The sequence below is a fragment of a genome, unplaced genomic scaffold, assembly GCF_019419815.1.
Source record: "Pyrus x bretschneideri cultivar Hongxiangsu unplaced genomic scaffold, Pyrus_bretschneideri_v1 Contig276, whole genome shotgun sequence".
In the NCBI taxonomy this organism is placed as follows: domain Eukaryota; kingdom Viridiplantae; phylum Streptophyta; class Magnoliopsida; order Rosales; family Rosaceae; genus Pyrus; species Pyrus x bretschneideri.
Window position 1 is genome coordinate 91332 of NW_025999586.1, and position 12060 is coordinate 103391.

At 36.9% G+C, this 12060-nt stretch overlaps 1 protein-coding gene across 1 annotated transcript; it reads left to right on the forward strand.

Annotated features, from left to right (window-relative positions):
- Positions 1 to 4812: 4812 nt before the first annotated feature.
- Positions 4813 to 6885, forward strand: LOC103937504. The gene is made up of 2 exons (XM_048588130.1): positions 4813 to 5175; positions 6459 to 6885. Exons 1-2 carry the CDS (start codon positions 4870 to 4872, stop codon positions 6573 to 6575), a joined length of 423 nt encoding a protein of 140 aa, XP_048444087.1. The 5' UTR covers positions 4813 to 4869; the 3' UTR covers positions 6576 to 6885.
- Positions 6886 to 12060: the final 5175 nt, after the last annotated feature.

A 12060-nucleotide genomic window follows, 5' to 3' on the forward strand; every position in this document is an offset into this window, starting at 1 on the left:
ACTCTAATGACTCAAAACAAACTAGAATGACTCAAAACAGTACAAAACAAGCAAATTGACTCAAAACAGAAACTAAGGGTGATTTTGGATGAATTCTAACTTAACTTTGACTCAAAACACTAAAAGAAACAAATTCAAACAGGTTCTAACTAAGTAAACACGAAATATTAAAAGGGGAATTGGTTTTGACGAATTTAAAGTAAAAGTAAATAGATTTAAAGACTCTAAACAACTTGGGACGAGATTAGGTGTTTTAATGGGTGAATGGCTAACTGGAGGGTCATTCTCCACACATGACACATATGCATACAAATCGATTTCCAATTGTTATTCCAATAAACCATGAATGACAATGCCCCAAGTTAATCGTGAACTGCACAAATTAACCATCAGATTTTCCTAATTTCATTGAATTGGACTCAGCGACGCAATCAAATTATTCTTATCAAGTTCCCTATATGAACAACATGATAGAGATACATATCAAAGATCATTAAGTTCTATGGAAATCATAAGCATTGACATGTCATTCGTAACTATGAAAAACATGATACTCTTGCCAGGAATTTACTTAACATGATCGTGACTAGCGACCTCCATTACTTGCAAATATAAGTTCATAATAATTATGTGAAAATCCTTTATATTTTAGCATCAAATTCATGCATGCAAACTAAGTGTGCACCCTCAATCAACATACAAGAATAAGTTATCAATCAAGCAGTTAAGCAAATCACATTCATGTTTTACGAAACAATAATTGGATGAAATCAATTCATATCACATATATGTTTATGGCTTTGAATTCTCCTCTAGCCAAAACGAGTTTAGCTCCTCATGTTCGCGCTTAAAGAAAAATAACTTAAATTAAACATTGAAAACAAAAGATTAAATACACTTAGAAACGCTCCAACAATCTAAACTTGAATGGCAGGGCATGACTTCAAGGGTCTCATCTCCTTTCTCCTTGCAAGGCTGTGGCACAAGGGTGTTTGTGTATGAAATTGGGTTATTGTGTGTGATGGATGGTTGGTGTGAATTATGTTGAATGATGGATGAATGGTTGTAATTGTGGTCAGGAATCCCCCATTATGCGGCAGATGCTTGAATTTATATGGCAAGAGAGTCACAACCCTAATTAATTTTGGAGACAGATTTTTACACCAAATCTTCAAGGAAAAAGGGTAAATAAATGTCAGAATCCAAGAGGAAAAGGGAAAAAGTGGTGCGACAGATCCTAGAGAGAAAGGTTAAAGGCTTACACGGCAAGGAAATGTCTTCTAGAAGGACAAGGTGTGGCATCCCTTTAGGAATAGGATTAAGCCTTCTAGAAACATATCTTTAAGTGTCCTAATATAATTAGGGACCCCCCTAACAGTTGGAACTTAGGTAGTGTAGGATTAGGATTGGCTAAGACAAAATAAGGTAGTTTGGGTCATGTTTCATTCTTTCTTTGCTGAGCTCCATATCTTCTTTTTCTTGAATTAATTCTTCCATCTCTTTAGCATATTTTTAGCCTTTCTTAACTTCAATTTCGTCCATCCACCTTGCTCCATTCATGTGCTATCCATTCCAAGCCCAAAACTGCTCTAAAATGCTCCAAATTGCCTTTTCCTGCCACTTTAGCCAATTGAACCTACAAACACAAGAAAATAGCTTAAATCACTATAATAAATAGAAACTAACTCATTAAATGCAAGGAATTAAACTAACAAAGTCGCATAAATATGCTCCTATCACTATACTAGTTCTAGTCATATTAGCAAATCGTTCTCAAAGATTAGTCCACGTTTCTTGAGAACTCTAACAACCAATTACACAAGATAATGCAATAGTGGACAATGTAGCAATAAGAAGGGTCATCAAGGCTTTATCATGTATTTTTCACACCTTATAAGCATTAGAAATAACTTGTGTATTGTCATCAACCTTTCCCTCAGAATCAAAATCAACAAATTTTTCAAGGCAAGGAATATATCTATCAATGAATCCACAAATTTCATTACCATCTAATAACAATTCCATTTGAAATTCCAAGTCACATGGTTCGAATCATCTAATTTCACAGTGACTGTGTTTCCCACACTTGGAATCAATGAAGAAATAGGTGATTGTGTAAGAGTTAGGCAGGGGTAACCATTGTGAATATGCAAACACATATCAATTACTTAACAGTTAAGCAACTCACAACACAGATAAATTACACAACAAAGAATCACAATTCACAATAGCAATCAACAAATTAGACAACAATCCTCAATTTCTAGGGTTTATATGCCGACAAGACCTAACCAACCAAGAATCAATAGATCTGTGCAAGAACAAAAGAAAAAAATATAACCTCTTTGAAGCAAGAAAAAAGATCGACCGTAGTGACGAAATGAAAAACCCCAATCGCTAGGGTTTCAAACAAACTTCGACAATAACATCGACAAGTAACACCTGAGCAAATTACGCCAAACAAACCTCAGCAAATTAGCTGATGCAAAACTCCAATCAACTCTAACAAGAACCAGACAAGTGGAAGCAGTATGGTCGTCAACGGCGTGAGCCTCGATCAGGGAAGATATCATGATAACAAAGAAAGCAAAGAAATGTAACACTTTCAAAAATGTAGAGAGAGTGAAGAGAGAAAATCTTGTTAAACAATCTTTTCATTACAATTGCATAATGATTACAAGGCATTGACTTGTCTTATAAATACACAGCCATAACTAACTCAAGGCTTACTACAAGAATCAATGGTACATGACACATGACAAGCTATACATTTAACAACTGGCACTACTGAAACCTTTATATTTAACAGCAATTTCCCTACATTTGAAGCCTCATGAAATTATCCCTTATGTTGAATGCTTAGGCCTTTTATATAAAACTCTACACTTATTGGATTGTACATGTGATTAAGTTGAAGACTATATCAATATGTAGTGGGCAACTAAATCATCTTTGATACTCTTTAATAGTTAACTTGGTATTAGAGCAACCCAATCTTGGAAGCCGAATTGTATAAAAAGCCCTACCTGTTTAATTAATTAAATAGGTGCTTGGTGCTCCCTAGAACACATTTTATATCTCATTAATCATAATAGCAACAATGGGCCAAAACTGATAATAGTGAGCATCACCCATTGTGATACTCACTGTTAGAAGAGATTAATCACACTCATTTAACTGCATTTATTGCGGTGGTGATGTTATTGTAACTTTAGGATAGTAAGTAAAAATGCACTCATTTGAGATGGATAGAGAGAATCAAGCTTGTTGCCCAAGGAGCGAACACATTGTCTCATTTTTGCACACACTTGTTTGTTCCTATTTCTTTCAATTTAATTCAAATGTCCTAAAACCAGAAAAAAGCCACTTAGTACTACAGTCTGGTGGTATTCCTCTTCACTTGGAAATTAGGGGTCTTAGGTTTGAATCTTGTGGATGGCGAATTCGATACCAACTTAGGCTACCCATTGTGTGGCTCAGCCGAACTCCCCCTCCTCTTAATGTAAAAATATTAATGTACTAAAAAAAAAGTAAAAAAAAAAAAAAAAAAAGGCCTACAGACATCACTTTTTATTTCAAAATTAAAAGGATAGTGCTATACGCACACCAGTCTTTACCTCCCACACAACTTTATTAATATTGGCTTATTATATTAACATCTCACAATTTGTTGAATAAGTCATATATACTTAAAACACCCCACATTTGCTTTTTCAATTAAAAATTATCTTAATACACCCCATATACTTCTCCATAATACCCTGACATCCCACATTCTCAATATACACCTTACATTTTCTACATGCATCCCATATTTTCTATACACCTCACATTCCTCAAATCTTATAAAGCTTTTAATTTGGACAAAAAATGCCGACTGGAATTTTGACAAAAGATGCCACTTGGGATTTAAAGCATATGTAGGTTGTTTTCAATTCCACCATTAAAACCCATGTCGTTTGTTTTTAATATTCGGTGATAATTTTAGGTGTTTAATTCTTCGTGTAATCCTTGTGATCCCTATAAGATGAATATGAATATAGAAACTTGAATAACGCAGCAAAAGCAAGATTAAATAATTATTGATGTTGTCAAAATCACTAAAACAATAAAAAATATGAAGTCCTACCTCATGTGAAGCTTCTAAAACATCAATTTCATGTTTCATTCGTCAAAAATAATTTTTCTCAATCAACATGTTTGTAGTTTTATTGGTTAGGGTTTTGTTCGACAATGAAGGGTCAGAGAAGTTTGATAGTGGAAGAAGATAAATAATACGTTAAAAGTGATTTGGGATGTATTTAGAATTTTTTTTTTTTAAACCTAATAAGGTCAAAATTGCCATTACATATTAGGGTAAATAAGTCAATTAATATTAAATTTTAATGTGGGTTGCATTCAACATTTTGTAGGGTGCTAATATAAAAAGCCTTAATATTTTGCCATTAATATTTTTAAACTAATTGGACCTGACAAACAAAAAATTGAGAAACATGTGTGAGAAGTAAAAGTAAGCATGTGAAATCGGATAAGATTGTAATTACAATTTTTTTTTTCTTTTGAACAAACGATATTATTTATACTAAGGGAAGGGGTGGTCTTATCCTCACAATGAGCTAACAATAATATAGTTCAAATTTATATTTAAATCGAACCTAACACTTTTCACTTACAAGGTGAAGATGAGCCAAGATAAAAGTGAGGATAACCTAACACCTCTCAATTAAAAAAGAAAATTTATTCAAATTGAGGGTCAAATAAAGACGAGCCAAGATAAAAGGGAATACGGCGGGCTCAGAATACTTACTCTCCTCCACCCTACAAGACTCCCAACTCTCAAAACGCTATCCCTTAAGCGGACCAAACGACATGGCGGTGACCACAGGCCTCATCTCCTCCACCTTCTTCTCCGGCGAGACGTCGTCGTTCGTCAGCCTTCCTTTCTCCTCCTCGTCCTCCTCCCTCAGGTTCGCCCCCGCTAACCTGCGCATGGTGCGCATCCCAACCCTTGCCACTGCCTCGAAGCCGGCCACCACCACCCCCCGCGAGCCCCGCGGCATCATGAAGCCTCGCAAAGTCTCGCTCGAGATGCAAGCCCTTGTGGGTGCCCCTGAGATTTCTCGCACCCAAGCTCTGAAGCAGATTTGGGCCCACATTAAGCAGAACAATCTTCAGGTTTACTTTGAATTTTTGTTTTTTGTTTTTGTTTTTGTTTTTTGTTTTTTTTTTTAATTTTAAAGTTTGCATTTTTTCACTTTGTGGTTGAATTTTTTAAAACCCTTTTGTCCATTTGGGGTTTAATTGGTATAATTATTATTTTTTAGAGAAGACAAGTGTGGATAAGGTTATGTTGGTATGCAATGAATGAAATGTAGGTTTTCTTGTTTTTGTGCTGAAATTACTTGATGTTGTGAATGTGAGTGGATTTTTGTTCGGACAAGGTTACGGCGGCATAGATAAAATGTGGATTTTTAAAAGTTGGTTTGCTTACAATAAGTTTTTCAACCGGTTTAAGCTCAAATTCTTGGATGTCTTGTGCTTGTTTGAACTTGGAATGGACTATCTTGATGTGTATGAGAATTGGGTTTTTTTTATTTCTGGATTCGAGAGCTCATTTCTGCCGTGTGTTTAGGCGGGTTTATCCTGTCGCTATTTTGTGGGGTTTTAGATGTAGGATTTAGGCAATGTTTGAATGGAAAATGAGGAGTGCTGTTATAGCTTAGGTTGGTACTCAGGGTTTCTGGGGTTTGCTATGCTTGTTATCCTGTTTAGATAGGACTGGATAAGGCTGTTCTAATTTGATATGTGAGGAAGTTTATTATTTTATTCTTAAATCTGTCTCTATGTTGTTTTCTGGATGCTTTTATGTTTGTTGGAGTTCAGTGTTTCTAGACTGATAGTTGTGTTAGTTAGCAGCACTTGTGGAAGTTGTTTGAACTTTTGGGTGACTGGAATTATATACTACCTTTACTTTTTCTTTCCATACAGTATTTCGTATACTTAAAGTTTTCTTCCGTAGTACTAGTAGGATGGTGGTGTTGCGCGGGTTCAGTTTATATACGTAAAAGAGGTCAATTATATAATTTTTCCCCATTTCCATTCTGAATCTGGTGTTTCATGTACTGGTTATACAGTTTAATTCCTTTCTTGTGACTATCTAAAGATTCTATTGGGGGCTACGTGTGTGTGTGTGTGTATATATATATATATATATAGATGTATATATAGTACGTAGGATTCAAATAATAGATGTTTTCCAAGTTCGTTTAGGGGTCCGATAAAGTGAGTGTACTTGCTTGTGGTTTTGATTCCTATTGTGAACTTTGATTAGGATTGTATTCTGTTTTATTAATGTTAAACTATCTTATTATCTCCCCGTATGCTGCTTAGAATGTCTACGTTTTGTGTTAACTGCCTTTAAGTTTTGCTGACTTTGTCCTTTGATATCATTCTTCTAGGACCCCCAAAACAAGAGGATCATAGTCTGTGATGAGAAGCTGAAGCAGATCTTTGCCGGGAAGGACCGTGTTGGATTTCTTGAGGTTGCTGGATTGATCACCCCCCATTTCCTTTGAATGAACCTTATGTCGGAGGAAAGAATTTGGAACTGCAGATCATTTAAGAAGCAAAATGTTTTTGTATGTGGGGGTTGTGTTTTGGTACTGGTGAAAAGTCATGCTTCTGCATTGTGCTTCTCTAAGTGTTTAGTTTTTGTACTTAAGGAACTTTAGCTATAGTTAGAGTTTTGCTTTTGGATTCCTTTTTATGTGGTAGGCTTTCTATATTAAGCAATGTCACTTCTGGGTCTGCATTGCTTAAAAAGCTTTAAATTTTGTGGAACTATTGGGGTCCAAGAGTTTTAATTCATGCTGTTATATTTCCTCATAGAGTGGTTAGTACTCGGATAAGGACTTACATGGAATAGAGTTACCGCCACGTAGCATTTTGGTCAAATAATGCATTGTCATGTGTAAGATTTTCTCCATGCGATAAAACATTATTGGACAGGGACAGCATGGTGGCAGTGAATGCTCTCCAGTACTTGGGGCAAAATGTGGTTCTATTTGAATTTAAGACTTAAACATGAATCTTTTTTTTCATTGAAATTAACCTCCATATAAAATTGAAAATAAAAGGAAAGAGGAAACTCCATCCCTTTCCTGAACCCTAAACCTTGCCCAATCATCGGGCCATGTCACTTAAAAGATTGAGATCATCTCTAGATCTCACACTTTCAAGAGAAAGAGAGATGGAGATGAGCCCGACCAACCCAACAATCTAGACCATTCAAGAGAAAGAGAGATGAGGGTGTGATTTTATGTGTGAAGTGGGCAAGTGGGATGAGGCTAATGGGGGGTTGCAAGATTTCCGTCGGCAACTATGTGTGAGATCCGAAGGTGATCTCAATCTCCATTTGAGATAAGGTTCATAAGCAATTATTTCAAGAGTAAATTGTGGTTTGCCCTCGTGACATCTCCTATCCCAAAATCCAAGTCCAATCTCATCCGGCCAGCCAAACGTGCTATGAGAGTGATAGTTTAGAAAGGGGAAGAGAGATGGCTGTCATCCTCCCCACCCACCCCCCCCCCCCCCCCCACACACACACACACACACACCACCGCCAACCACAAAAGTATTCTAACCCTCATACTCAGGGATCTCCCAATTTTCATTTAATTTTTTTTATTTAATAGTTTTACAAAAATGTTATTTATCATCTAGTTGTACCATCATTACCATCTCTCTAATAAAGATGGGACCGACATGCGTTGGCCACCGCCCTGATGAATGCCTAGGCGTTTGAAATTAAGAAAGGGCGCCTACACCTACAAAGGCACCCGCCTAGACCGCTTAGGCACCTGTCTAGTCCGTCCAGACCTGCCTAGGCACCCGCTTAGGTTGCGACTCACTTAGACAAAAAATAGATAATTTCATTTTGTATTTTATTTTTTGCAATAAATTGTAAGAGACTTGCTGAATAGTTAAATGAACACACATTATATGCTTGTTCCCCATGTTTTCATTATGTTTTAATACTCCATAATATATATGTCATTCTATTTTGTAGTTTATGATGAAATTATATATATTTTAAGTATAAACATACACTTATTTACACGAAATATAATAGATTTACTTAAATCCGTCTAGTCCCCGCCTAACCGCCTAGGCGCTAGGCCCCAGCCCGCCGCCTAACTAGCACCTAACATCTTTTAGAACCTTGTCTCTACCTTAGTTGCCATTTTGTCAAACTATGCTGAAATACTCACCTTACATAAAGCTACTCAGGAATGCTACTGGTTAAGAGCAGTTGTGGGCCATATTCGAAGCACTTGCGATCTTTAGCCCATCGTCGATGTCCCTACAACGATTTATGAAGATAACGCAACATGCATTGAACAACTCAAGAAAGGTTGCATCAAAGGAGAAAACACTAAGTACATTGCGTCGAAGTTTTTCTTCTCACATTAACAACAAGAGCATCATGAGACTGAAGTCACACAAATTCGTCCCAAGACAACTTGGCCAACCTCTTCAACAAATCACTGTCGAAGATGACGTTTCAGAACTTGTTCAAGGAATAGGTATACGTGAACTTTTTGAGTTGAAACAATGTTAGTCCTTTTTGGAATTATGTCAAACTTAGGAGGAGTATCCAAAGTATACTTGCTTGATCTTAATTTACTCTTTTTTCCTACGATTAGGAGCATTTTTCCCTTTGGATTTTTGCTACCTAACGAGGTTTTGACGAGGCATCCATCCTGGGTTGGTCAATCCCTAATGCACATCTCGTAGATGTTTCATTTGACCTTGCACTTTCTCACACACTTTTCCTTAGACTACGGGTTTTTGTCCTGCCTCGGGTTTTACCATAGCCATTGGGTTTTTGTGAGACTTAGTTCCATATGCAAGTTCCTTTGTTTGAGACTAACGTGTTCCCATAATCAGTGTCGATGAGTTGACTATTGTGCTTTGGCTAGTCAGTGCGAGATTTTGATTACAACCTCACCAAAATACGAACCCATAGTTGAATAGAATAAATTAAAAGAAATAAAGACACCGAGAGATTTACGAGGTTCAGCAAAATCGTGCCTACGTCCCTAGAGAGATATTGCTCATTACTATGAGAATAACAAGAACAAGACACACTTAAGTTAAATTGACATAACCCACACCCGAATCCCTTGTACACCCACTCATAGAATTTTCCTAAGAGCTCACTCTACGCCAAGAGTTGCTCACTCTCACTCTCACTCTCTGTTTTCTCTTCTTTGTGTTCTCCAACGGATGCTTATACAATGCATGAATATTGCCTTCACCAACGGATGCTTATACAAGGCATACACCAGCAATTATGCCAGCAACCAAGACCAAGAAAATCTTAAGTTCACATGTCATATTTAACACCCCTTTGCTGTACCTAGCTTATAGAGTGCAACCCTTTCTCCATTTGCCATTTAATGCATAGAAAAGAAAACATACACAATTGCATGCAAGTAAGACTTGCTTTCTTCCAACTTTGCTTGAGATAGTCACCATGTCTTCTCTTGAACGAAGACTTCCATGCCACAACCGAAAGCAAAACACAAATTCACAGATGGATGTTGCCATTTTCTTGTAGCATTCACGAAGTTATACACATGAAAAATTATTGCCAACTCATAAGTATATGAGCCAAACACAACAATCTCCGCCTTGGCAAATATACCATGCAAAAATCCTTGCATCCATCACCAAAGCCTTCATTGGCTTACTTACCAGCATGCACACCCTGAATCAACTTCGTTGGTCTTATACCGATTCAGTCACCGCCAACATGTGCAACTGCTGCAAGCTAAAAAATCACCATTTAGTTTCAGATAGGATCTCGACACATCCTTGTCTCCTCCAGCAAGATTTCCCCCTCTTCATTGTCTACAACCTGGAAGATTGTCAGAGTGTCTGTTTTGAGCAACAACTTGTCGAGCCAGACAAAATTCCCCACACTTCCTTTTTCCTCAGGGCCATCTGATCACCTGTGAATCTTATAGCTCCACCTGCAGCAAAACCCTTGCAACACTGGAATCTATACATCACAAGGAAAAGTGTTGCTTCAAGTACCTAGAACTCAAAGTCTTCCGCCACAAACCTGCTACAACCCAGTCTTGCAATCGTAGCACTGTGGACCCTTGCCTCCAGAACCGGATATGAACCTGCTGTTTCTCTCAGATCCTCTTTCCAATTTTCTTCCATGATTCCAACCTTGAACAGCTAAAGGAGTCTCGTGCCCACCATCGTCCATGGTCTCTTTTTGTGTGTCATTCCACACCAAAGCAGCTTGCACTGCTGATAGGAGCATATTTATGCTACTTAGTTATGTTGTTTCCTTGCATTTAGTTACTTAATTACTATCTATTTTAGTCTTTTAAGCTATTTTCGTATGTTTTTAGGTCCTAATGGCAAAAGGAGCAAGAAAGTGCATTTTGAGGCTATTTGGAGCAGTTTTGGGCATGGATTGGATAGCTTAACCATGGAGCAATGTGGATGGATGAAATTGAAGTCAAAAGATGCTAGGAAAGGCTAAAAATCTGGAGAAAGAAGTCCAAATGCAAAGAAGATAAGGAAAGAGCAAGAAATAAGGAATCTTATCCAAATTTCCTTATCTTATCCAAACCTTATCCAACCTTATCTTATCTCATCCTATCCTAATCTTTTCCTACCTTAATTCCAACTTCAAAGAGGACTCCTTTTCACATTAAATCACCTAAATATCAAGTTCTAGAAGCCCTATTTTCGTGCATTAAGTTTATGCCACATGTAACCCTTCTAGAAGTTCTAGAATCTGCCACAAGGACCATTCATTGTCCTCCTTGGAATCTAATTGAAAGTATCCTTATTCTTTGGTGATTTGGAGTCCTAATTCCTCTCCTTTTCAACCCAAATTTGTGCCTCCCCTTCACCCTATAAATACTTGATGCCACAACACTCAAAAACCACCACCCTCTACCACAAATTCACACCACACCATCCACCACACCTCAAGAGCCTAAATTCACACAAATCCCCATTGTTGGCAGCAAGGAAGGAAGGAGGAGCCACCTGGAGTGTTTCTAGGTGTATTCTATCTTTGTTTTTAATGTTTAAGTTTAGTGATTTTTGTTTTGCGAACATGTGGAACTAACTTCTTTTTAGTTAGAGGTGAATTCGAAGCCATGATTATATGTTTTATATGAACTGATTACGTCCAGTTATTGTTTCTTAAGGCATGAATGTGATTTGCTTATCTAAGTTATTAAAACTTGTTTATGTATGTGGGTTGGGGGTCGACACTTAATTTGCATGCATGAATTTGATGCTAGAGTATAAGGGGGTTTCACGTAAGAGTTATTCACTTATATTCACAAGTAGTGGAGGTTGCTAGTCACAATCGTGTTAAGTAAATCCTTGGTATGAGTCTCATGCGTTTCATAGTAATGAATGCCTTATCAATGCTTATGATTTTCATAGAACTTAATGACTTTTGACATGTATCTCTATCATGCATTTCATATAGGGAACTTGAGAAAGATAATTTGGTTTAGATGCGTATTCTATCTAATTCAATGAAATAAGGAAAATCTGATGGTTAGTTGTGCGATGCAACTAACTTGGGGAGTTGTCATTCATAGTCTAAAGGAAAAATAACTGGAAATTGGTTTATATGCATATATCATGTGTGGAGAAGGACCCTTTAACTAGCCTTTCACCCATTTATTTCACTTAAATTCGTTTTTCCAAAGTATTTTCTACAAAGTTTTTGTTTTAAGTTTTAAATTCGTCAAAAACAATCCCCCTTTGATTTAGTCTTGTTATTTGAGTCAAAATCTGTTTTCTTTGAGTCTTTTGGGTCAAATTAAGGTTTATTTTCGTCCAAAACACTTGTTAGGTCTAGAATTGAGTCTTTTTGAGTGTTTGTTGCTGTTTTAAGTGTTTTAAGTTAGTTTTGAGTCTATAGAATCTAAATTAGTGTTTTAAAGTTTTAATTGTGTTGATTAGCATCCCTTCTAATCTCCGGCCTAAAACGATCCCTACTTTCATATA

Coding starts and splice junctions, on each gene's coding strand:
- LOC103937504 (XM_048588130.1), top strand. CDS start 4,870: ATGGCGGTGACCACAGGCCTCATCTCCTCCACCTTCTTCTCCGGCGAG. Junction 5,176..6,458: donor TTAAGCAGAACAATCTTCAG/GTTTACTTTGAA, acceptor TCATTCTTCTAG/GACCCCCAAAACAAGAGGAT.